General features: G+C 46.0%; 1 protein-coding gene across 1 annotated transcript in view; it reads left to right on the forward strand.

Moving 5' to 3' along the window:
• The window catches only part of c5 (complement component 5), a 30,052-nt gene that overhangs the window by 2,254 nt on the left and 1,530 nt on the right, over window positions 1-26,268 (forward strand). The window contains exons 6-39 of the mRNA XM_015960379.3: window positions 69-151; window positions 240-330; window positions 406-514; window positions 2,509-2,641; window positions 2,719-2,834; window positions 5,501-5,689; window positions 5,777-5,980; window positions 6,058-6,270; window positions 6,489-6,638; window positions 6,719-6,845; window positions 6,964-7,029; window positions 7,297-7,494; window positions 7,586-7,667; window positions 11,739-11,821; window positions 12,019-12,158; window positions 12,381-12,611; window positions 12,928-12,988; window positions 15,569-15,658; window positions 15,750-15,962; window positions 16,044-16,119; window positions 19,261-19,420; window positions 19,498-19,602; window positions 19,991-20,162; window positions 20,237-20,361; window positions 21,421-21,501; window positions 21,611-21,763; window positions 21,844-21,906; window positions 21,972-22,065; window positions 22,145-22,184; window positions 22,271-22,373; window positions 23,043-23,117; window positions 23,274-23,379; window positions 24,716-24,799; window positions 24,877-24,966. Coding sequence (XP_015815865.3) covers window positions 69-151; window positions 240-330; window positions 406-514; window positions 2,509-2,641; window positions 2,719-2,834; window positions 5,501-5,689; window positions 5,777-5,980; window positions 6,058-6,270; window positions 6,489-6,638; window positions 6,719-6,845; window positions 6,964-7,029; window positions 7,297-7,494; window positions 7,586-7,667; window positions 11,739-11,821; window positions 12,019-12,158; window positions 12,381-12,611; window positions 12,928-12,988; window positions 15,569-15,658; window positions 15,750-15,962; window positions 16,044-16,119; window positions 19,261-19,420; window positions 19,498-19,602; window positions 19,991-20,162; window positions 20,237-20,361; window positions 21,421-21,501; window positions 21,611-21,763; window positions 21,844-21,906; window positions 21,972-22,065; window positions 22,145-22,184; window positions 22,271-22,373; window positions 23,043-23,117; window positions 23,274-23,379; window positions 24,716-24,799; window positions 24,877-24,966 — 4,106 coding nt within the window. The remainder of the gene's footprint in view (window positions 1-68; window positions 152-239; window positions 331-405; window positions 515-2,508; window positions 2,642-2,718; window positions 2,835-5,500; window positions 5,690-5,776; window positions 5,981-6,057; window positions 6,271-6,488; window positions 6,639-6,718; window positions 6,846-6,963; window positions 7,030-7,296; window positions 7,495-7,585; window positions 7,668-11,738; window positions 11,822-12,018; window positions 12,159-12,380; window positions 12,612-12,927; window positions 12,989-15,568; window positions 15,659-15,749; window positions 15,963-16,043; window positions 16,120-19,260; window positions 19,421-19,497; window positions 19,603-19,990; window positions 20,163-20,236; window positions 20,362-21,420; window positions 21,502-21,610; window positions 21,764-21,843; window positions 21,907-21,971; window positions 22,066-22,144; window positions 22,185-22,270; window positions 22,374-23,042; window positions 23,118-23,273; window positions 23,380-24,715; window positions 24,800-24,876; window positions 24,967-26,268) is intronic.

Below are 26,268 nucleotides of genomic sequence, written 5' to 3' on the forward strand. Positions count from 1 at the left end.
ACACCGGCTCCACCAGATGCCATGAACGTTATTCCCACGTGTTCCTGCTGAAATCCTTCCGATTGCAGGTTAGGGATCTGGACAATTGAAGCTGCATACTCAGATGACTTCAACACAAAAGCAACAACGGATTTCGAAGTCAAAGAATACGGTTTGGTTGCTGCTTTACTTCAACTGTGCTGGTCGATCAGTCTGTGAGGAATCAAATCTGAACACACCACCTTTCTCTGGTTCCTCAGTTCTTCCCAGCTTCTCCATTCTGATGAACCCACAGACCAACCACATCAGCTTCAGTGAGTTTAGGCGCTTCACCTTCAGGATCTCTGCCAGGTTAGTGGATCGCCCTAATCTCTTCCCCTCGCAGTTGTTTCCGTCAAACTGAAGACGCATCTCCACATGTCGCAGATATCTTCACGGTGCTCCAGTGACTGAGGGGTTGGTGTACCTACGATATGGTTATGTTCGTGGGACAGGGGCTCCGGTCATCATTCCTAAGTCATTCAGCCAAGAGAGAGTGAGAACCTCCAACACAAACATCAAACACAATGAAGCATGATTATCAGCAGCTGGTTGGGACTAACCGGACCAGGACACACTCAGGTTCTGAGATCAGATCAACCAACAAGTCCTCTTTGTTCAGACGATAAAGATGAATCCTGAGGATCAATGGGTAGCTTCTCAGTCTTATAGACTCAATAATAAGTTGTAGGTGAAGGTCGCTCCTTCAGTTTCTGAGACATGAGTGGATTCAGTTTCAATTTCAATTCAGTTCAGTTCAGTTTATTTATATAGCGTCAAATTAGGACCAGAGTCGTCTCTAGGACCTTCACACAGTAAACATTCCAATACAGGTCAGTTCATTAAGCCAATCAGTAAAAAGGTTCCTATATGAGGAGTGGTGTTGGCACTGTGAGCAGCTGCCAGGTCATGCTGAAAAATGAAATCTTCATCTCCATAAAGCTTTTCAGCAGATGGAAGCATGAAGTGCTCCAAAATCTCCTGATAGCTAGCTGCATTGACCCTGCCCTTGATTAAACACAGCGGACCAACACCAGCAGCTGACATGGCGCCCCAGACCATCACTGACTGTGGGTACTTGACACTGGACTTCAGGCATGTTGGCATTTCCCTCTGCCCAGTCTTCCTCCAGACTCTGGCACCTTGATTTCCGAATGACGTGCAGAATTTGCTTTCATCCGAAAAAAGTACTTTGGACCACTGAGCAACAGTCCAGTGCTGCTTCTCTGTAGCCCAGGTCAGGCGCTTCTGCCGCTGTTTCTGGTTCAAAAGTGGCTTGACCTGGGGAATGCGGCACCTGTAGCCCATTTCCTGCACACGCCTGTACACGGTGGCTCTGGATGTTTGTACTCCAGACTCAGTCCACTGCTTCCGCAGGTCCCCCAAGGTCTGGAATCGGTCCTTCTCCACAATCTTCCTCAGGGTCCGGTCACCTCTTCTGGTTGTGCAGCATCTTCTGCCACACTTGTTCCTTCCCACAGACTTCCCACTGAGGTGCCTTGATACAGCACTCTGGGAACAGCCTATTCGTTCAGAAATGTCTTTCTGTGTCTTACCCTCTTGCTCGAGGGCGTCAATGATGGCCTTCTGGACAGCAGTCAGGTCGGCAGTCTTACCCATGATTGCGGTTTTGAGTAATGAACCAGGCTGGGAGTTTTTAAAAGCCTCAGGAATCTTTTGCAGGTGTTTAGAGTTAATTAGTTGATTCAGATGATTAGGTTAATAGCTCGTTTAGAGAACCTTTTCATGATATGCTAATTTTTTTAGATGGGACTTTTGGGTTTTCATGAGCTGTACGCCAGAATCATCAATATTAGAAACAAGAAAAGGCTTGAACTACTTCAGTTGTGTGTAATGAATCTAATATATATGAAAGTCTAATTTTTATCGGTACATTAAAGACGATAATGAACTTTATCACAATATGCTAATTTTTTTAGAAGGACCTGTATGTGGATGTCAGTGATAGTCATTTAATGCAGGTTTAACCCCTCCAACACCTACAGCCTGGACTCATCGCCCCAGGTGGTTGCACAGAAACTCACCTGAACACAGAAAACACACATTAGGACCATCGGCGTTAACTACACTAACAGGGCCCAGACTAATGTGACCTCTATGGCCCCGTCAGTGTGACTGACCGCAGCGTTTGAGACCTCCAGCCAATTCTCAGAACTGAAAGAGCCTCTTGGATGAGAGGTGCAACATCTTCAAGACAACATGAGAAGTCCAGCTGCTAACGTGCAGACGACCTGGCTGATCTGGACAGAGAAGACTGTGTCTTAGTGAAACATCTTTTGAACAACTTGGTCGTCTATGATCAAAAATGCCTCCAACCTTGTCTGTTTTATAGATTTTGAGTGAGATCCGTTATCATTCAGAGTGGGACGGTTCTCTAAAACGTCCTTTTGTTGGGAGTTCAGGTTCTGTGATAACTGATGCTAACCCTACTCAGATAAAGTGTGACCTTTAGCAACGCTTGTTCCTCAGCTGTCGCAGACAGGGGAAGTGGACGTGACCGTTGACATGCAGACGGTTCTTCAGAAGCACGATGGACCCAAAGACATCAGCAGCCTGGTGGGGAGTTATCTGTACATAGCAGTGTTGGTGAAGGAGGACACGGGTACGCTCTGACACCTTCACACCAGATCCTAACCCTGACATTCACTCACGTGCCTCTCATCACACTTCCTCTCTCAGGTGGCATCACCCAGGAGGCAGAGTTTGCGTCAGTAAAGTTCGTCAGGTCACCGTACCACCTGAGCCTGATATCCACTCCTCCATTCATCAAACCTGGACTTCCTTATAACATCAAGGTTTGTCTAAACCAGGTTGTTTTCTGTCCTTCTCTGTGAGACGGCAGGTGAACGAAGCCCTCTGGGGTCCGTGGACGCGTCTCTGCGTCTTTTGAACAGGTCTGATTTGGGACGTTGTAGCAGCAAGACTCCGCCTCCCTGAGTTTCGGTTTCAATTTAGCTCCAAGGAGGAGATTATAAACTACACCCCAGTTTGTAAATTTTGTTAATGGGCAACGTAAAAGCGGAGTTATACTAAACTAAAAGACGACCTATTTTTAGACAATCTGATAACTTGTCAAAACAGCAGTTTAGTAATCCGTGAGAGGGAATGTGCTTGTGAACATAAAAAACCCACAAAAACATGAGATCCTGTTGCTGTTGGAGGACGTCTCACATGTTCAGCTGATAAAAAGCATCATTATGTAGCTGAGAGAGAGAGGAAGGCCGCACGAGTAACGAGATGTGCGCAAAAAGGAGCCGCTTGGCGGGAAAGGAGCGGCGTGAACGGAGTAACAACAATTAGACAGATATTGATGGTAAACTTCATATTTTGGAGCGATCCGGACAGATATATTGTCTCTGCAGTTTAGTAGGCTTTAATTAGGCTTATATAAAGGATGATGAGAAGGATAAATGTCCACCAGGCAGTTGAACTGGAAGCAGAGGAAGTGGACGGAGACTCACAGCCGGAGTCTGAGGCAAATAGCGAGGATGTTGATGACGATGTGGCAGATCCATCCTTCCTCCTAGAAGAGTTGGGTCACGATGAGGTAGAGGATGAAGGCAGAGATCCAGATCCTCGGAGATCCAACGAGAGGAGTGGGCGGCGCCGCGCAGCTGTCAGATCTCGGCGTGAGACAGAGCCACCCCCCCACTCCAAAATGCATGTACATTATTGCCAAATTAATAAAATAAGTATACATTCAGATAGTCCAGGTTGTCCTGAAAAAATGATACCCCATAAGGCAAAATTTATTGTTTTTATTTGAAAATACAAAAGAAAAACCAAAATGAGTCAAAAACGGTGATTTACACCCTGGACCCATGAGGGCTAATAATTTTTTTATTTATTTTTTATTTGCTATATTTAGGCATATTTTTTATAAATGTACAGTCTAGATTACCATTCTAAATTATAAAAAAACATTCGTAATAAATGTTTGTTGGTTTCACAGTAAAATAAACAACTTTTTTCCAATTCGGATTTTATGTTTATGAGTGATTTAAGGTCTAATATGCAACCCCTTTATGTCCAAATATAAAAAATAAGTATAAATTCATAAAGTCCAGGTTGTGCTGAAAAGATTAATACCACACAAGGCAGTGGTTATGGCTTTTATTTTGGAAATACAAAGGAAAACTCTAAATTAGTCAAAAACGGCAAATGACACCCTGGACCCCAGAGGGTTAACAACTAAAGTGTGTCTCGCGGTTTCTTTTATGATTTTTAACATCTATAATGTTTCATCTGAATCATTTTAAACGCACCTGACTTTATTCTCTAGTGCTGCTGCTCAGTCAGAGGAGAAGACAATACACGTTTTATAGCTCAGATGTCTAGAAAACAATCAGGAATTAGCAGCTGGACAGAATAGTAGCAGTTGGCGTTAGCATGTTCTGATGGTTCAGGTCGTGGTGCTTTATGGTCTTTTTGCACCTTTGTTGTGAAAAACATGACAGCTTTTAACCCTCTGGAGACAAAATCACTCATAATTAGTTCACCCAATCCCAAACCTGCTAGGTGCAGGCAGGGAAGACTTTCTGCTTCAGGGGGTGTGCTGTTGCAGCTTCCAGGTGCACAAAGTTGGGCAGGACACCCACTGGATTTGAAAACCCTCTGGTGTTCCCTTGTGTGTTACTTTGAGGCTTGGCTTCTGGTCATGACACCTTCTTTGTAAATACGACGTTGACGGTGGCACAGGAGCTAAGTGCTCGCCCCGTAATCGGAAGGTTGCAGGTTTGAGCCCCGCTCAGTCTGTCGCTGTCGTTGTGTCCTTGGGAAAGACACTTAACCCGCCTTGCATGCTGGTGGTGGTCGGAGGGACCGGTGGCGCCTGTGCTCGGCAGCGTCGCCTCTGTCAGTGCGCCCCAGGGCAGCTGTGGCTACATCGTAGCTCATCACCACCAGCGTGTGAATGCGTGTGTGAATGGGTGAATGACTGATTGTGTTGTAAAGCACAGAATGTGTGTGAAACTCCCTTTTCAGCACAGCAGCAGCAATTTTACATGAAAACCACCAGAGACACGCCTTGCATTTTTATGTGAAACTTGCATTTAACAGCTGTTAGCTACATTTGACCTTTTTTGTTTTTACTCACACGCTATGTCGAGTTTCATTCTGAGTGCCGACAACGGTTCGTTACAAATGTGGTCATTTTTTCTACTCGGATTTAGATTTTTTGTTCACATTCAGGTTCAGCTAATGATGAAATGAAAAAAACGACTTTAAATTTGCCGAGGTGAGGCTGTGCTGAAAAGAATGACACCAAACAAGGCGCAAACAATAAATACTAAAACTTGTCAAAGTGGTCATTAAACCACCGACCGCAGAGGGTTAATGGACCAGGTGACTCGTTTCTAGGGTTCTAGATGGTTAAACGTCTAGCAACAGAGCACAGTGAACGAATGGATGAACACAGCTTAGATAAACCTTCAGTTTACCACTGAGGTGCCTGTGTCTGCAGGTGTTGGTGAAGGATCACCTGGACAAGCCGATGAGCAAGGTTTCAGTGCAGCTGACAGAGAAACAGCTTGTAATGAATGGAGGGTCGACCGTGGACATGTCCTGCCAGGGCAGTGGTGACAGCTCATCTGATGGACTGGTGTATTTCATCTGCCACCCTCTAAAGAATTCAGCCAGAGCAGTGTTGAAGGTGGGTGAGATCTTCCTGTTCTGAAGATTTGTTCTGGTCTTGTTTCTGACTGACTTCTCTGCTGTCTTCTGATTGTTGCCGTCCCAGTTTCAGACAGCAGACCCCACCCTCCCATCATCTAGTCAGGCCAGTCTCACACTGGAACCAGTGGCCTATCAATCCCCAAACCAGCGCTACCTCTACATCGATACACCGATGTTTGGCCGAAGCCTTGAGGTGGGGAGATACACGAACATCCATGTGTACACGGCCACGCCCTCCTACCTGAACATTAGAACTCTCAACTACCTGGTGAGCAGACGGTGTTACGTGTTGATATTTGTCTTGTTTCTATTGTTACCAAGGATGTCACTTCTGTTCTCCCCCAGGTGCTTTCCAAAGGAAAGGTGGTCTATTTCAGAACTTTGAATTTTGTCAACACCTCTGACAACAAGCAGACTCTAAACTTCCAGGTGACATCCTCCATGGTGCCGTCCATCCGGCTGCTGGTCTACTATGTCCTGCATGGAGAGGGGACCACCGAGCTGGTGGCTGACTCTGTATGGATGGATGTCAAAGACAAGTGTCTCAATGGACTCCAGGTACTGCAACACTATGCAGTTGGACTCCATCCGTGGACTTCATGAAGCCTAAATCCCAGATTTATTATAAAAGCAATTTGTTCACAGCGCTGATCCTTAACTGTCCTAAAGTACAACAAAACGGTGGTGAAATGTAATTTGTTTGAGAGGTTTCCAACATTTCACAGAACTCTGAGGTGGAATGATTCAACTGAACTCAGCTGGTTCTGTTTTTTCAGATGGATGTTTCTTTACGTTCAGAAACCCACAAACCAAAGGACAACGTTAACCTGGACATCAGAGCCAATCAGGATGGTCTGGTGGCCCTCTCTGCTGTAGACTCCGCCCTTTTCACCCTACGACCCTACTACAAAGATCCTGTTTTCACAGTAATCCTACAAAAACATTCTGTCATACCAGAGAAAGCATTTGTCTTTGAGTTTAGCAACAAATTGCAGTTCTGCAACAGGTTCTACGGCACATCGAGAAGACTGACCAGGGCTGTGGAGGGGGCGGTGGCAAAAACAATGCAGATGTCTTTCGATTGGCCGGCCTTACCTTCATGACCAATGCCAATGCCCATCCATTATCCAGCAGTATGTCAGTCAGTCAACATATCAATTGGTCAATCAATCAATCAATCAATCAATCAATCAATCATTCTCCAGAGGGAAGCATTTGAGATTGAGTGACAGCTGCCTTGTATGTTTTCAGCTGAACCTTGCACGGCAGTGGTGCGTCCCAAACGTGCTTTAAGTCAAGAAGAAATAAACAACAAAGGTAAACCTTTGCAATCTTTTTATCTTCAAAGTTCCTGATTAGTTCTTTGGTACATTCCTTATCGATTGTTGATTCACTCACTGACTGGTTTCTATTTTTAGTTCTTCAGAAACCTTCACAAGTCAAAAAATGAAAAGAAAAGATAGTCTGGATAAATGTACCATCCAGTAGAAACTCTGACCTCCCAATGACACAAACCCCAAACTTTTAATCTGAAAGGGTCTGATTCCTTCTCTGAGCCGTAACTCAAATCGTGTCTCAATCCAGCCAGAAGGTATGGTCGCTTCAAAACGTGCTGTGAGAGGGGGATGGACTACATCCCAAAGAGTGTTACCTGCGAAAGGTATGCCCAGCAGCGTTTAAGGAGTAAGCCACCGGCTGATTGCATTAAGGCCTTCAGAGAGTGCTGTGAGTTCTTCCAGCAGAGTCAGGATCAGAATGATGTACTGGTGCTGGCACGTACTGGTGAGTAGCTATGGATGCCAACCTTTATCAAGTAATCCAGCATGCCCAGAATGACCCACAGTGTCACTGATGTCTGTGTGTCTGTTGGCAGCACTGGGAGCAAACTTTGACCTTGCGCCCATGGTACGAAGCTACTTTCCAGAGAGCTGGTTGTGGGAAGTGCAGCGCACAAGGTGACGTAAATCGAACACCCCCTAGGGACCTTGAAATATGTTAGTCACAGCTAGTCTGAGCTATGGGAGCCTAAGGGTGTTTCTCAATGCCAAGGAACCTCGCCTTGATGTCTTGGCCCCGCCCCGGTTGCCTAGGAGATACGTCATCAGGAGCCACCAAGACGTGTCCCAATGTTCATGTTCTACCGAGGCGTGTGTTCTCCGTTTGTTAGCCGTTTAGCTAGCTGAGCAAGGACACACGGGAGGTGTCTTGTAGCCTAGCCTTGGTCAAAAATTACCCAGAATACACCGCGGTATTTTCAAAAGGACGGCAGATCAGAAGCCGGCAGCTATTTCGGGGACAATTTTCAAGTTTAAAAGTAAGTCAGCTAATTTAAAATGTTTTTTTTTAGATCCAAAGAAGTTATCTATGGTTGGTTAGTTGCTTAGTAGCTGCAGCTTCGGTGGCTAGCGGGTAGTAACTCACATATATTTTTAATTTAATAAACATATACACAATTTAAAAAGTAAAAGCTCGTTATATATTTATACTGAAACTAATACATATAAAATATAACGATATCTCCCGTGTCACGTGACGTGACTGCCGTGGAAGCTGCGGTCACGTGATGCAAGTCTGTTCCAATTAACCGTTTTCTTTGACCAAGGATGGACAGTGTCCTTGAAGCAAGGCGCCTGGCCTCGCAAGACATCGCCTTGCAAGGCCAGGCGCCTTGCAAGGCGATGTCTTGCGAGGCCAGACATTGAGAAACACCCCAAGTCAAGCCCATCTATGACGGGTCATGGCAAGGCAAGGCAGCTTTATTTATACAGCACATTTCAAACACAGGGGCAATTCAATGTGCTTTACAATTAGCATTAAATGGCAAAACAACAAACACGAGAACACCAATTAAAAATATACACAGATAAAATTATAATTTAGAGCTAAAAGAAAAAGACAGAATTAAGATGATGCAGTCCCCCATGGGTCCCCTACTGCCAAATAAACAAATGGGAGTCTATGAGCAGATAAAATTATGTTTCGATCTTGTTTGTTAGGTGCTATGAATTTCACATAAGATGTATGTGAATTTTAAAGACACATTTTGATCCCAAGAAATCGTTTTTTTTTTTTTTGTTTGTTTGTTTTTTTTACAGGCGACAAAAGTTCTTTTAGGTTTTGTGTTAAAAGTCGTAACGGACTACAAATGCGCTTCTCATAAAATTGACATAACTGAACCAGACATGAAAAAGAGGAGAAGAAAAATGGCCATGGGTTTAGCAAGCTTAGAAACCTTTCAGGACAAAAGAAGGAGCATTAAACGAGGTGAAACCCACTATAAGTCTAGCCATGTGGTAATAGCAGCTATGCTGGGGGGTAGAAGAGATTCTACGGTAACGTCATTCGTCCAACGTCTGAATGGTAGAAATTTTAATAAATATTTTCATAAATCCCAAAGTACGTGATTGACATAGTCGAAACACGCATAAATACTTTCATTTAATTTGAAGAACATATGTGTGATTCAGGGCGTAAAACAAAGCAGATAGCTTTTATACCCCCTTCACTTGCAGTCTTTGCTGTGGGGACCCATGAACCCACCGGAAATGACGAGACATTCCCTATACGCTAGTCCAGGGGTCGGCAACCCGCGGCTCTGGAGCCGCATGCTGCTCTTCCATCCATCTGATGCGGCTCTCTGTGCTTGTAAAATAATGAATGGATATTTAAATAAAATGCTTTATATTTTACTGCATTAATTTTACATCTGTATGCCAATTCTAAATGTAAAGATTGTCTGCGTAAACCTGAACAGTTCCAACCTGGTTTTACTGTGAGACCGGGTTGACGGGTCACGCTTGTGCGTAATCATATAGGTGCTTTCTGAGCTGAAGAGGATGTGAGATTCTGGGCTTCTCCTCAGACGACTCCTGGATGTGTTGCCACATTTGAGACCGGAACAAGTGCTATTCAGCCAAAGTTTCATAATCAGGGAACATTTTCTAAGTGACAAGTCTCTCTGAGAGACCGGGTTTAGAAAACACTCGCTTCAGTCGGAGGAGTCTTCCTGCATGCGCTCTGGTTCTGCGACGCGCTCCAAGCCCCTCTCCACATCTTCAGCTCGCTGTACGCCGTACGTACGCGCTGACAGTGAGCTGCGCTGAGCAGTGTCCAGCTCAGATGTTCAGATGGGAATCTTTTCTTGGGCGATTTAGCTACATCTGTGCGAAATGAATAAAATGTCAGTTCGTCTGCATGCGTCGGGGTAATTCTTTCTATTCTTTCTCCGTCAAAATAAACGGCCAAATACGGGAACTATCCGGTCAACACAACACAAGCCCTGCTTTCAACTGTTCTGTTTTCTTGTGAAAATTGTTGCAGAGATATAATTTTACTTGATTAACACCAGAGCCAGGCGCACTGCGCCGTTATCTCCGACACCGTAAATGAGGGAAAAACAAAATGATCGGATCCTTTTCTGACCTTCCCCACCTACAAAGTTTAATTACAACAATCAAACGTGACAGAGCCTGGATTTGTATTCTGAACAGTCTAAACATGTTTTAAAAAGAAACGTATGACAAAAGTGGCACCTGCTCAGTAAAACCACCAACAGGGTGAAAAATATCAAAATATTGTAGGCAGAGACGGGCTACAACTTCTGGATCCACTTTATATAAATCGTTTTATTGATTATCGTCTTATGAAAGATAACTTTGACGTACACGAGCGACCGGTACCGGCTGCTGTCACCTGTTGTGAGCAGCACTCTGCTGTCTGAGGGTAGGCCCCGCCCACAACGCCGCGGCTGCTGTGGCTCCCAGTGTTTTCTTTACTGTGGGAAACGGGTAATAATGGCTCTTTGATGGGAACAGGTTGCCGACCCCTGCGCTAGTCCAAGGTAGCAGCTAGTAGGCACTAACAGCTAGTCCAAGCTAGTAGGAGCTAACAGCTAGTCCAAGCTAACAGCTAGTTGGAGCTAACAGCTAGTCCAAGCTAGCAGCTAGTTGGAGCTAATGGCTAGTCCAAGCTAACAGCTAGTCTGAGCTAACAGCTATTGACCCTTTGCACCAACGTCACCTAATCACGTGGGTCCACCATGGTGGACGGCAAAAGCATGTAAACAGTGAGCGACACGATTACTAAACAAAGGGAAAAGTAGAGCCTGAAATTATTTTTGCAATCAAAACAAAAACAAAACTCCTCCAGCATTCCTTCCACTAGTTCATGCCCAGTTCAGTTAATAGAAGAAGTAGCGCATCTAGCGGGGCTCATAGAGAGCGGTACGCTAACTAGCTTACCAACATTAGCTTACGTTCTCTCTGCAGCTGTTCACCGATGTAAACATGTCACTGACTTAGCCTAAATTCACCCCGCTGGATTTATAACTTTATGTTATAAACAGCGTTTCACTTCACACCAAAGCTGATTGTTAAAAAGTCTGGATCCCTACCAGCTTCTGTTGCTGGTGGTGTTACCGGGTTCAGCTGCTGCTCTCACACCGGAATGAGAAGATGTCTGAACGCCGACGCTCATAAATAAATAACATCATTTTAACACACGTAATGATACATCGGAGCTTTAATATTGTTAATAATTGTCTCGCTTTACACTACAGTGGACGGAGCGCAGCCTCCGTGGTGAAATACCCATCCATCAGGATTGTCAATAACTAGTATAAACACATCACATTTATCTCTGTCCCTGTCTTCCTCGTGAAATAATTGAACGTTAATCTTACCCGGTAAAAACATGTTCGCTGCTAATCTGAGGGCTGCTAGTCCGCTTGATTGATCGCTGCAGTTCATCTCCGTCCTCAGTCTCCATCAAAGTTATTAAAAAAACAAAAGGAGTTGAGTTTACGTCCTCGTCTCTTAGTGCAGCCGACCACGCAGCAAGCTATAACCATTTTACTGTCAAATCTGGCTTGTTTTGACTAGCTTCACTGGAGTTTCTACGGGTGTAAGCGGTCTTTTTGCCGTCCATCATGGCGAAGGGGGCGGCCACATGAGTGGCGTGACGTCACGTGCAAAGGGTCAATACAAGGTAATGGCTGGTAAAAGACGTTTTCGTGTTTCTGTCCTCAGCTCAGGCCAGCTGCCCATCAGAAAGTCCCTTCCAGACTCTTTGACCACCTGGCAGATTAAAGCTGTTGGAATGTTCCAGAATGGTGGGTTCCTGATCTCCAGCGTCTCCTTCCTCCTTTATTCCACCTTCCCGAGGGTTTGAATCAATGCAGTTAGGGATACTTTAGAATCTGTAGAGCCTTATCCGGATCACTTCCTGTCCCTCAGAGGTTGTGAGTTGGAGGAGCCTCTACAGGAGGACCAACGTGATACTGTATAAATCTGGTTGTGTGTTCTTCAGGCATGTGTGTCGCAGATCCTGTGGAGGTGTCGGTCAATCTCCCACTCAGCGTTGATGTCCCGCTGCCCTACCAGGTGGTACGAGGAGAACAAGTGGAACTGCGAGGCTCTGTGTATAACCAGAAGGAGGACAGCATCACGGTAACACAACCAGAGGTTCTACTACATATCCCACAGTCTCGGGGATGAGTATTGAGTATTGTTTCAGTTCCTACTGATCAACTAAAACATCTGTTACCATGGTTACATGAATAATTAAAAAATGATAACAAATGTGTGAGAGTTCCCCAGAGTCCGAACAGATGTGGACTCGGGTACTGAGACTTGGGGTATCCCATCTGACTGCTGCTTTTCCTCCATCAGTACTGTGTGACACTGACGGCGGGTCCGGCACTCTGCCTGCTGCAATCCCACCCAGTTAATGACGCGGGGCTACACTCTACCACCTGCACTTTTCGCCACCTCCTTGCAGGCGGGGTGGGTGTGGTGAACTTCACTGTGCTGGGCCTGGAGCCTGGAGAACACACTCTTACCTTCACCCTGAAGACACGGGCAGGAGTTGCAGACGTGGTGGAGAAGTTGCTGCGTGTGGTGGTACGTACCTGGGCCTGGGCCAGAACACCAACTGGGGTTTGAAGTTTACTGCTAACCGGTGGCTCTAATTGGTCCTGAGGTCCAAAATTCAGGTCAGAACTGAAACCACCAAGGCTCTGGCCCAAATGCTATAGAACCGGTTCTGAAGAACAGAACCTTTGTAGACACAAATCGGAAAGAGTTAATGTTTGAAAAGAGTCACTATAGCTATATGTGGAATGGAGTCAGTGTCCAAGCCGTCAAGAACCTGATCACAATCTTGTGAGTGGACCATGGCTGGTACCATTTCTCACCACAGTTTTGGATCTGCTTTCAGCCTGAAGGAGTCAGACAGGAGGTGAATTTTGGGGGGATCCTTGACCCACAGGGACTCTATGGTAAGTGGACTCCCTTCAATCCTGGTCCGGTGTAGCGTCATGAATGGCCTCTAATTTGTGACAAAGGTCACATTTTCCCAGCTGGGTCAAGCTGGGTCGAACTGTAACTTTGCCCCAGATTAACCCGCCAGGAGCCGTGATGTCTGCTGACCACCATCTTTATCTGCTGCTGTTCCGTCCCAAGATGAAGGACACTTCAAGTTTCACAATAATAATTTTAAATAATAATTTTAATAAACGCTTGGCTTTATTACTGTTATTGCAACCATCATAAATAATCTCTTGATTCAGTATAAACGTATTTTAATTACTGAAAAGACTTATTATGCTTTGGGTATAATAATAATTATTGTTGATGATCTGTAATGTGTGTTCAGTAAACCAGAAGGTCGTCTTGCACGTTAGCCACCTCATTCAGGGGATATCCATGGTAAAGGGTAAACCATCACGTCCTTACCTCATGACCAGGCTTTCTGACGCTGAGAGGGCGTGTTCTGAGGGTTTTGTTAAAACCAAATCCCGCAGCAAAAAGTTCAGTTCTTGAACCCACCAGAGGAAGAGGGTCGGCCGCCCAAATCTCTACTAAGCATTCTGTCACGCCGATAGACTTGCTCTGAATAAACGCAACTGTAACCAGCTGACGCAAAAACTCCTTCAGAGTTAAGCCAGACGCTCGACACCGTGTACCCTGCGACATCTCTGGACCAGAGGATCGGTTCTACTCGGGGCTTCTCAGCCGGGCCGAGTACCCCTGAGGCTGACAGCATCCTCCTTGACCTCCGGATCCACACAGAGGGTCGTCCTTCTGGGTGAGGTAGCACACAGATGGTGTCCGATGCCGTTCTCTCTCAGAAACGACTCGGTTAGCTGCAAAACCAACTTTTCACCCAGAAATGCTTCTCTCGCTGAAAGAAACCTTCTGAGATTCATTCACGCATCCAAAAACTCGCATTTTCATTTTAGCTTCCATTCAGTCACAGGTTTGCTTTTTAAAGAGCAAGTCAACCCCTACCAGAGTCTAACTCCACTCCCACTTCCTGTTTGAAAAATGCAACAAATGCTGTTGCCTGGCAGACCGAGAGGGCAGAGCTGCTAACAAATACACACACACAGGCTCACGACAGCATTGTGACATCATAATATACCAGTTTACATCATAGCATACTTCTTAGCCAATAGCGGTGGCAGATTTAAATTAAAATACAGTGCAGAGTTTTTACCTGACAACGGCACAACTCTGCCAGTTTTAGGCAGAATATTTAAATTTTAACTAAGATGCACTGAAGTGCCAAATTATTGACGACACGTGTCTGCAGCACGATTAGACACTCGTTTATTTAGTTTATCAGCAAAAAAAGTTTATTTGGGGGTGACTTGCTCTTTAAAACAAGTTTTAATATTAATTATTAACATATAATTGTCGGTTAAAAATTGTCATTTCTAAAAGCGTTAGTAATAAATTCTTAATTTAAAAACTTGACTCTTCTTTGAAATTAAACACAGAATGGTGTATATTTTTGGTTATTGAAAAAGCAAAGATTCCTTTAAACTTCTGATTAAATAAATAAACTTTTGCTATTAAATTTAATTATCTAAAAATTAAACATTAATCTTTGGATTAAATATAGGCCAAGCTCGTTGGCATATGAACTTCTATCAAATATATAATATCCTAGATATTTATATATGATAGATGCTTCATTGTTAACTCGTTTGAGTTTTTCTCAGAATCTAACAAAGCTGATGGCAAACAGCGTTAATTCTGGTATGTAGTTAAACACGCTACACCTGATTCCTGGAGTTGGACTTGGTGGTGGTGAAACATCTGGCGTTCTCCGACTCGTGTTCTTGTTTGTTCAGACTCTCAAGTTAGGTCTGTGCACAACTTTGCTTTTTACAATCTGAGAAATGTCTCAGTACTGTAGCCATCCATGCCCTGGCCCTACTGGGCTTCCGTAGGTCAGGAAATCTGCTGCCAGGATTCATAAAGTTACATGCCGTAAAACAGCCCGCCAAAATAAAAGCATGGTGAGGAGATCGCGTCTAAGGCATTGGAGTCCCTGTGATGGGCCGACTGTTTGAACAGGGATCTTTAATTGATGTGCAGGAGAACCCAGGAATGCTGACATTCCCAGAGCTTCATTCTCTAGAAATATCCAGAAAGCTAAACAGTCTAGTCACGCTCTCTCTTTCTTAACATTTTTTAATCACAATTGTCTATTTTTTGCTCATTTTAAATATATTTTTAACCGTTTTCTTAATTCTTTATTATATTTTTACATTTTTTTGTTTTTGTGAAGCGCCTCCTGATTTTTATCTTGAGAGGCGCTATAGAAATGATATCTTCTTCTTCTTTTCCTCTCTCAACTGACTTACTTCAATAATGTTATTTTCCTTTCATCTGATCCTCAGTGTGAGGTTAGTGTGATTATCGGCGGTACAAACATTCTGTTTTTATTGTGATCGTTGTTATTCCTTCATGTGAGGAAGCTTCTGAGAAAGAGCAAAGCCAAACGTGACGTCAGACCTCGTCTCCGTCTGGGCAGCAGCTCTGACTGTCCGTCTGTGTCTGATGGTCAGGTTCAGAGAAGAGGACAGTTGTGCTGAAGAACCGGCTGCCAGAGAACATCGTACCCAAGTCAGATGTGGAGAGGCTGCTGACCATCAACGGTAACGTGAAACGGGCGGATCAGCAGAGGGACAGGAAGCACCTGCTTATGCTCGTCATCCAGCAGAAACCGTCTCTGCTTTTTGGCTCTAGGGGAGCTTCCGGGCGACGTTGCGACTGTGCTTCTGAATCCTGAGGACCTCAAACAACTCATCAGCCTTCCACCTGGGTCGGCAGAAGCAGAGCTTCAGGGGCTCCTCCCCCTCATCCAGGTATACCAGTACCTTGAGACCACGGGTAGCTGGGACGTTCTGGGAGGAGATGTTGGGAAGATGTCAGGCGATTTGAGACAGAAGATCAAAGAGGGTGAGGAGCAGCAGAGGAGATCTGATGAAGAGTCTTGTAATCATCTGTTAATCGTGCGTGTGTGTGCGTGTGTGTGTTCAGGTCTGGTTGCCATCAGCTCCTTCAGGAATGGAGACTCCAGCTACAGCATGTGGATAAAGAGTGAACCCAGCACAATGTGTGTGAACTCCAGAAGCCTGATCTGTTTTTTCTGCTTTAGTTCAACAAAACATCAGCAAATAGGAAGCAGACTGCTGCGTCTGCAGGCTGGTCCTCCTGCAGGATCTCCTGGGTCCAGAACTGTTGAAGCCACTTTAACTCATTCACTGCCATTGACGACTAAAGTCGTCATTTTAGATCCAACCGTTCACTAAAGTCTTCATTTGCATTTTTTTACTGTTTGAGCATCAGAACGAGCCCCCGCGCTTAGAGAACAAACATCTCAGCCCTAAAGCCGATCTTCATCCGCATATGTCACACGTCACATGATCAGGAAGCAGAACATCCATGTGTTAGGAGATCGTTTTGGGCCGTTCCTGTAAAAAAAATGAGGCGCAAACCGGAAAAGCGTCTGCCGATCACAATTCAACAACGGATTATGAAAGAACGGATAACGATCGAAACACGCAGACTCTTCCTGATGTAAGAGGTGAGTCTCCTCTTTGTTTTGGTTGTTTTGGCATCAACATCATGCTAGCGCGCAACGTTCTGTGACTCTTAAAAAACCCCAGTAAAAACGGTGAGAAACGCTGGCAGCGAAGAGCGTAAGTGATCAGGAAACGGCTGGTTAAAAGAGTTAAAAGAACCAGGGTTTGTTTTCTCTTTAGGGAAGACGTTCAGGTCCGGTTAGGTTAAAGTCCCATTAGTCATCATCACACACTGGTGAAATCTCCACATTTGACCCATCCCCATGGGCAGCTGCAGCTGTGGCTGCGCTTGGGAACCATTTGGTGGTTTAACCCCCCCAATCCAACTCCCTAACTCATTCGCTGCCAGCCGTTTCCTGATCGGTAAAGCCCTTCGCTGCCAGCGTTTCTCACCGTTTTTACTGTTTTTTTATAGAGTGACAGAACGTTGCACGCTAGCATGATGTCGACGCCAAAACGACCAAAACAAAGCGGAGACTCACCTCTTACGTCAGGAAGAATCCGCGCGTTTCGAGCCTTATCCGTTCTTTCATAATCCGTTGTTGAATTGTGATCGGCAGAAGCTTTTCCGGTTCGAGCCTCACTTTTTTTACAGCAGCGGCCCAAAACGATCTCCTAACACGTGAATGTTCTGCTTCCTGATCACGTGACGTGTGACGTACGCGGATGAAGATTGGTTTTAGAGCTGAGATGTTTGTTCTCACGGTGTGGGGGCTCGTCCGACGCCCACACAGTAAAAACATGTAAATGACGACTTTAGTCATCAATGGCAGTGAATGAGTTATGCTGAGTGTGAAACAGGGAGGCATTGGGTCACTTTGGTATGACCCAATCATGGATTTCAACTTCGATCTCCCATTCTCAGGGCGGATAATACGGGTTGTATCGACTAGTCGACTTCACTGCTCTGTAATGATTTTTATGCCTTTCATCGACTAGTCGCTGTCACGTGATAATGACCGACAAGATGCAGTCCTCGGAAAACAGCAAGTGACGAGCCCCTGCACGTCGGGAGGCGATGCGCTGTGCCAGAGCGTCGGTATCTGGCGCTCGCGGTAAAACGGACGTTTGACCGAATTGTGACCTTTACCCTCTTGCTATTTAACCTTCCCCTCACCCCCGTCCTAACCCTAACCAGCTTGCGCATGCGAAGCTTTGTTTCGCGTGTCATCGTTCCTCTCAAACACGCTTAACGGAAAATTTAGACTGACATACTGGGTAAAGGTTAGGGTGGGGCTGAGAGGAAGGTTAAATAGCAAGAGTGTAAAGGTCACAATTCGGTGAAATCTCCGTTCTGCCGTGGGCGTCAAAAAGCGACGCGCTGTGCCAGTGCGTCCCCTCCCGACGTGCGTCGGACAAAAGGCTTGGTCACCCATCATGGACGTAATTTTGGGGGGGGACAGGGGGGAAATGTCCCCCCCACTTTTTCCAAAGTCAAGTTTTGACCCCTGCACTTTTTACCATCCAAAAGCAATATTACGCTATATTAAATTGACACTGGTTGAGCTCTAGGACCAAGCGGAAAACAACAGTTTGTGTTGAAGCCTGTTTCCGATTAGAACATACTGCAAAGATACCCATACCCCACCCCCCCACCCCCGTGTCCCCCCCACTTCTTAAGTGAAAATTACGTCCTTGTCACCCATCGTCCGTTTTAGCCGCTTCAGGTGTATGACATCATCAATGATTAGTCAAAGTCGACTGTCCAGTTTGATCTGGTTAAATCCAGTTCTCTGTCCCTGGCAGCCCCTCCCCCCTCTGCATTTACCCCTCCATGTGGATGAATCACTCGTTCTCGGCTTGGAGCAGTGTTAGGGATTTTATCAATAAACCCATTTCCCGCAGCTAGAGAGAGAAAAGGAGACTCTACTGCCCTCGGATGAATGTATGGCTATTCACCCTATGCAGCGAGCTTAACATAAGAGGACATGGTTCCAGGAACGACAGGACACATCGCTTTGTCTTTTTGTCTCTTTCTGAAGACCGTTTTTTCCTCTTTTAATTTGTAAGACTGCGAACATACAGTAAAATAACATGTAAGCATCAGTATTTACATATTTTGTAACCAAAAACAGGTTAGCAACATAGCTTTCCTTATGCTTTCATTCACCATCCTTATACATTCAAATAAGCTTTTAGGTAACATGAAAGTAACGAATCTTACAGAAAACAAAGCTACACGTGGATTACTTACAGATTATGGTTCAACAAACTCCCCAACGACGTAAACTGGTCTTAAAGTTGTGCGGGTTTTTCTGCTCCACACATTCTCTCACACTGCCTGAGTGAACTTTTCCTGCTGCTTACAACACATCTCCAAAGGGGGCAGTGTAGCGCACACCGAACAACCAAAGAAAAAGCAACAAACCTCAAGGGATAATACTGCCCACTGGTGGGAAAACTGAGAAATGCCCCAGCCAAAGAAACTCAACCAAGCGACAACAGAGGGGGCAGAATAGAGACAATGAGCAGACATCCAACCAAATCATGATTTGTGGCACGTGCACAGGGCAAATGCCCCGAACATCTGGCCACAGAGTTTATTTACACAGAGATAAGAATGGGTGTGTGTGTGTGTGTGTGTGTGTGTGTGTGTGTGTGTGTGTGTGTGTGTGTGTGATTTGCTGTCCTCCCTTCACCCTGGTGACCCTGTCCCCCTCCTTCCATGCTAGAGTGACTGCAGAAATGATCCGAGCCCTCTCCATGGCAGACGCCTTCCTTTCTGTGGACCATCAGTCCCTCTCAGATTCTGTCGGCTGGTTGATCCGCAGGACGCAGAAGGAGGACGGCTCTTTCGCAGAGAAGTCCTCCAGCAGACTCATTCAAATCCTGGTCAGAAACTCTTTAGCCGTGGTGTTGTTGGTGCTGACCCTGCTGATCTGAGGTCTGATCCCGTCTGGTGTCTGTAGGGTGGAGGAGAGGAGGAGGTGGAGCAATCGGTGTTTGTGACATCTGTGGCTCTTATTGCCTTACACCGAGCTACGAGCATCAGAGACCAGATTCTGCGGCTCAGAGTGAGAATCGCTTCCTGTTTCTGCTCACGCTAAACTTCAGACCAAGTGGTCCTGGTCAGCAGGAAGTGAGGTCATCTAAAAGAGGAAGAAGGCCCCGGTGGAAGTCTCAGCTGTCTTCCAGATTAGCAGTTGACCTGACCTGGTTGACCACTAGTCTGTGGTTCCAGTCATCTCGAGCCGGGCCGAAAACATGACGTCAGAGACTGTTGGCCACTGATTGGCTTGGGGGCGGAGTCACTGGTTGCTCCAGAATGTGCGGCCAGTTCTCCGTTTTTGGAGTCAGAATGTTCCACATCCCTCCCTCGTCCTCCATTGTTGTGTTGAACACAGATCTTCCTTGACCTGCTTTCTGAACCTCTGGTGGGTCTCATTATGTTTCTTCTCTCAGTCTCATGAGGCCAGCAAGCGGTCGGCAGCTAACTACATTTCCCAGCATGCCCTGAGCGTGAGGAGTGTGTATGTGCGTGCACTGGCGACCTACGCTCTAACTCTTCAGGATTCCAACAGCGAGGAGGTCTCACAGCTGATCACCAGCCTGGAGGGACTCGCCCGGCAGAAAGGTGGGTCCAGTCTCGCCTTTCAATCGGAACAACACAACGTCCTCTGGGCTTACGTCTCATGTCTCTGTGTCCAGGTAACCCAGTCACACTCAGGTACTGGCAGGAGTCGAGTGTGACGACTGATTGGCTGAAGCCAGACAAATCCAGTGGTCAGACGGTGGAGACCACGGCGTACGTCCTGTTGACCATGCTGCTGAAGGTGCCGATGGGTCCTGATGTTGTTTCACAAAACTTAATTTAAGGATTTGTTAAAAGCATTTTGGCGGCGACACGGTTTCACACCTGGACCACCAAAACACAACAGCAGGGTGAAATACACACAAATATAGTGAAAACACCTGCAGCCAGGTGTAAATGCTCCACAGACCTAATCCCGACTGAGACGAGCAGCTCCTCTAGCGTTTGCTCATCGCTCTCCCTCCTGGTGCTCCATGAGCCCCTGTCCGTGTTGATTCCTGCTCCAACACACCTGGTTCAGCGATTGACTCGCCTGGTCAGCAGAAACCCGTTCATAACCTGCTGGTTAAGCCCAGGTGTGCTGGAGCAGAGGCACATCTAGAACATGCAGGATTGAATCCCTGGAGATCTACGGTTGGACACCAGAACTACACGAGTTCAGGTAGGAGGTTTCCAGGCTTCTTCATCTTCTGGGTTAGCTCCAACCCTCTCCACATTTCTTCTGCTTCTTCTTTAGTTTAAATGGCGGGTGGCATCCAACGTAAGGTGCATTTCCACCACCTACTGTGTAGGAGTGTGAGTCAGAGTGAGGAACACTAAAAATAAAAATAAAAAACTATATTATTTTACGCTGCGCGGTGGCGCAGTGGTTAGAGCTGTTGCCTTGCAGCAAGAAGGTCCCGGGTTCGATTCCCGGCCCGGGATCTTTCTGCATGGAGTCAGCATGTTCTCCCTGAGCATGCGTGAGTTCTCTCCGGGTACTCCGGCTTCCTCCCACCGTCCAAAAACATGACTGTTAGGTTGATTGGTCTGTCTACATTGTCCTTAGGTGTGTGTGTGTGTGTGTGTGTGTGTGTGTGTGTGTGTGTGTGTGTTTGTCCCGTGTGTCCCTGTGTTGCCCTGCGATGGACTGGCTCTCTGTCCAGAGTGTACCCCGCCTGATTGCCCGCTGACCGCTGGAGATGGGCACCAGCACCCCACCCCCCCGAAACCTAACCCAAACCTATATGGGATGGGACTTCCTGTCTCTACCTGTAGGAGGCGGGGCTTAAATGAACCTGTTTGTGTTTTGGTGTCTAAGGCGCGGATCTCGTACGCCAACCCCATCCTGGCCTGGCTGACTCAGGATCAGCACTACGGAGGAGGGTTCTTCTCTATAAAGGTACACAGACTGAAGTTTTGTCTCACGTGAAAAACTAGAACTTTTGTCCCCGGAGTTGGACACTGATGTCCACCTTGGGTTTCCTCTGGGCTCTCGTTTGACATCTCAGGACGCCGTTCTGACTCTGGAGGCGTTGACACTGTACAAAAGTGTCATGACACGATCCGTCCTCAACCAGGAAATAAACATCCGCTACAAAGTGAAAGGACCCCTGGGAAGGGTCAGCCTGAGCCAGACGCGACCTGTGGCCACGCCCATCCAGGTGAGACAGGGACAGCCCGGTCCGACAGGACCTTTTCTGCACTGGTTTTCTCTTCTACCCGTTTTTCTTTCCCCTCAAAGGTCACAAAAAATGATGACATCACAGTGACCACAGGTTATGGGAGGGGGGTGTCCAGTGTGAAGGTAGGTGCGAGTAAATCCTGTCTGTATCTCCCAGAATTCCCAGTAATGATCCAGTGTTTCTCCAGCTGAAGACGGTTTTCTATCAGACCACGGCGTCCACGCAGCCCAGGTGTAACTTTGATCTCACCATCGAGGTGGTCGGGCCCAGCGTCTCTGACAGTACGCCTCCTTACTGGGTCAGGTACAACGGTCCTGGTTTGGTATCATCTCACAACAGAGCTCTTCTTGTCCCCCTCAGATCCCAGCATGAAGGCTCCTCACCTGGTTGCCTGTGTCAAGTAAGAAACCTGATGTAGCTCCAGAACCACGAATGAACGCAGATCCTGCAGGAGGTCTCAGGTGGACTCTTTGAACTCTGTTTCAGGTACAGACCTCCTCCCAATGAGGTAGCCACCGAGTCCTCTCTGGCAGTCATGAAGATCCAGCTTCCAACTGGTGTGGAGCCCTACCTGGAGGACCTGAGACAGGTGAGAGGACCTGTTGGTATGTTCATGTACCTTCAGCTGGATTACCTTCACTCACTGACCCGCAAAACCTCCCAGACCTTCCAGACCCACCAGACCCTAACCATCCAGAACCCATACGAACCAAAATGTTCGTCTGGTTCAGCTCTTTAGGACAAGTCTGAAGCTTTAAACTTGTTCCAGGTAGACGGCCCGGGTACAGGTTCTGCTTAGATCAGAACCACTTCATGGTTCTCAGACTGAGGTGTAAAACTTGTGTTTTATACATGGACGTAATTTTTTTGGGGGGGACAGGGGGGACATGTCCCCCCCCCCACTTTTTCCAAAGTCAAGTTTTGACCCCTGCACTATTTACCACCCAAAAACAATATTACTATATTAAATTGACACTGGTTGAGCTCTAGGACCAAGCGGAAAACAACCGTTTGTGTTGAAGCCTGTTTCCCATTAGAGCATACTGTATAGATACCCCCCCCCACCCCCCGTGTCCCCCCCACTTCTAAAGTGAAAATTACGTCCATGGTTTTATAGTTCGTGAGTGGTACCCAGAAGCATCTTTAAGATGACTCTGAAGCATCTCAGATCTGAGATCAGCTGAACCATCCTGCTGGTTTCTCCGACCTCCCAGTCTGGAGATGAAATAGTAACAGATCTGCTGATGCTGTTTTCCAGTTCAGAGACGACGAGGAGTCTCTCGTCTCCCACTACGAGCTTCAGGGAAGCACCGTGATCATCCAGATGGACTGGGTAAGTTCTCCAGGCCCAACGTGTTTTAACTCATGTTCATGAAGGCTTCAAATGACCATCCTTCTCTCCGTTTGATGAAATGCTATTCAGTTCAGAAGTGACCGTTGACCCCCGCAGATTGATTGACAGAGCCTCTGACTTCCTGTTGGCCTCCAGGTTCCATCTCAAGTTTTTGTGTGTGTCGGTTTTCGGGTCAGAACCGGGTTCAAGGTGGTTGGAGCCACTGAGTCCTGGATAAGTGTTACTGAGCCGCAGGAAAAAGGTGAGAAGCGGCGGCCACAGTGCATGCTGGGAGTTGTAGTCTGATTTCTGTTTAGTCTGCTTTGAACCACTAACTGAATTTTTTTTTACCTTCAGGTTTTATTTTAATCTTAGACGCCCAGGTGTTAGTCAGGCCCATTAATTCATTTCAATTCAATTCAATTTCATTTATAAAGCGCCAAATCACGACAAGAGTCGTCTCAAGGCCCTTCACATAATAAACATTCCAATCCACAGTTCATTAAGCCAATCAGAAAAAATGTTTCCTATATAAGGAACCCAGCAATCCTCATACTAAGCAAGCATGCAGCGACAGTGGAGAGGAAAACTTCCTTTTAACAGGAAGAAACCTCCAGAGAATCCTGGCTCACTATAAGCAGCCATCCTCCACGACTCACTGGGGATGGAGAAGACAGAGCAGACACACACACACACACACACACACACACACACACACACACACACACACACACACACACACACACACACACACACACACACACACACACACACAGGTTACATTGTGATTTCTTAGTAAATTTTCTATTTGGTGAGAGATAAACTTTATTGTATTTATCCTAGTGGATCTATAATTAAACGGGTAAACTAGTAGAAGAGGGAGAACGTTTAAGTGGTTAGCAGCAGTGTGCTAGACGATGGCCCCCTCCATGGGGCCACCACAGCTCAGCAGAACATCATTGTAGCTTCTTCTGGGGAGAAAAACACTTAGAGAGAAAATAAAGTTAACAGCTGAAATAGCAGGAAATAATACAGTTAAAGAGCAGATTGTAGAAGAAAGTAGTCGAGTGTGGAAAGTGGTCAGTGTATCCTCCAGCAGTCTAAGCCTATAGCAGCATAACTACAGAGATAACTCTGGATAACCTAGCCTTTTAGATGGAGGCATTAATGGTGTAGTTAAATATCAGATGTTCTGCAGGAGGAAGAACCTTCCAGAAACCAGACCTGAATTGAAAGTCCAGGCTGAGTGGAGCATCGGTCAGATCAAAGATGGTTCTTTGTCATCTTGTTTAGAACAGAATGGAAAGTTTTATTTGACACAAAACGGTTACAGAGATTTGTTTTTCAACAGAGTTCAACGTCTCCATTTCACGCTTACATAAAACAGTAAAATAACATAGGGCCACACACACACACACACAAACTGATGTTTGATCAACAATAATAAAATCATTTACGAGTTATGCAACGTTGAACTTTTCCTCTAAAGTGTAAGGCTGCAAACTCATTTTTGGATCATTTTTTCATGTGGTTAAATGTGACAGGTAAACAGGAAGTGATGCCAGCCAGGTGAATTCTGCAGTTTGTTTGTCTTTCAGGCAGTTTGTGCTCCAAACAGTTCTCTTCTGAGCAGCAGAAGCTGCAGCGCCTCTGTGTGGACCACCAGTGTCAGTGCATGACCGGTAAGAGCTGCTGCATTAGCCCACACAACCCGAGCCCATGCCTGCAGATTGTAACTTCCTGTGTGTTATTTCTGCAGCTGCATGTGCGTCCTACAGAGGAACCACCACCAACACGCTGACTTTAGAAAAGCGGATCGAGGAAATCTGCAAAGAGCAAATCAAGTTTGGTAAGATGTTCCCACACTCAGCCAGCAGAGAGGAGATTAAACTCTGGAAACCTGACAGTCAGGTCTTTATTCTGTTTACTGGCTTTGATAAATCTACAGATGAATGTGACCCGCTGCAGAAGTTCTGACTGGGTCTGGAGATGGTTCTACAGAACTCTCCTGGTGTCCTGCTGCATCACAGCCAGTGATTTAAAGAAAACGATCTGCATATTTTTAGGAATGGACTACTGAAAGTAATGCAGACTAGTGATGGAGAACTACTTACAGGCCTGTGGATGTAATCTCTTCTCTATATGTGAAGCTCCAAAACAAGATTTGGTGCAAATTCTTATATCAGGACCACATAATCACAGTAAATCTCATAAATCCATCGACATATAAATATTGGACAATGGGTTTCCATTAGTCTCCAATATCACGTTTTTGAGGGGAAATGGGAGGTGGCCACCACCGCCATTTTGACCGTGTCACAGGTTCTGTCAAGCCCAGACCATTCCACAAAAGGGAAGAGAGGTGGAGCTGAGGGTGGGCTGTAAGGCTGGGATCAACTGACGACACCCAGTCGAACTAGCTACAAGCTAACCTGAAGCTCACCCAAAGCTAACGCGGAGGTGGGAGCTAAGCTAACAGAGGTAGCAACTTAGCTACAACCGGAGTTAACTGTGCACACCAGAGCTTCTGAGTCAGAGATACGCCGGGCTGACCGCTGGGTAAAACCGGGTGGAACCAAGCCCCCACAATGCGGCTCTAAAATTGGGCCCAACCCGGAAGTACCAAAAGTTGCAGTTCCACCCTCATCCACTAGGGGCTGGTGTCAGAAGCGAGCAAATCCTCATTGACTCCCATGTTAAAAATACCAATTTCACAGCAGAAATAAACATGTTTACAGCCTGGTACCAAAACATGTTTTTGGTTTAAATGATCTAGTTTACACTCATGACAACTCTGAGGGGGGTGAATGTTTTTCTCACTCTTCTGTTTAAGTGTATTAAAAACCTAAAATTCTGTATAATTAATGAGCATCAGACCCACGTGACCACAGAGCTAGCTCCGTGGAAAGGCCTCAGTAGAGCCTCGGTCTGGTCTGGAAACTGCTCCGGGATTTTGAGTCTCTGTGTGTGTGTATTCTTTTTTGGATATTATTTGTGCAATTGTTGGACAAAATGACTTGCTGTGGCATTAATTGCACTAATAGAGCGTCCAAGGAGTGTCCACTTCATTTTTATCTGTAAGTAAAATTATATTTATGTATTTTAGGTCACTGCCGAGCTGAGCTTAGATGTTAACATGTACTGTTTAACC

This window comes from Nothobranchius furzeri, chromosome 10 (genome assembly GCF_043380555.1).
Source record: "Nothobranchius furzeri strain GRZ-AD chromosome 10, NfurGRZ-RIMD1, whole genome shotgun sequence".
Classification (NCBI taxonomy): domain Eukaryota; kingdom Metazoa; phylum Chordata; class Actinopteri; order Cyprinodontiformes; family Nothobranchiidae; genus Nothobranchius; species Nothobranchius furzeri.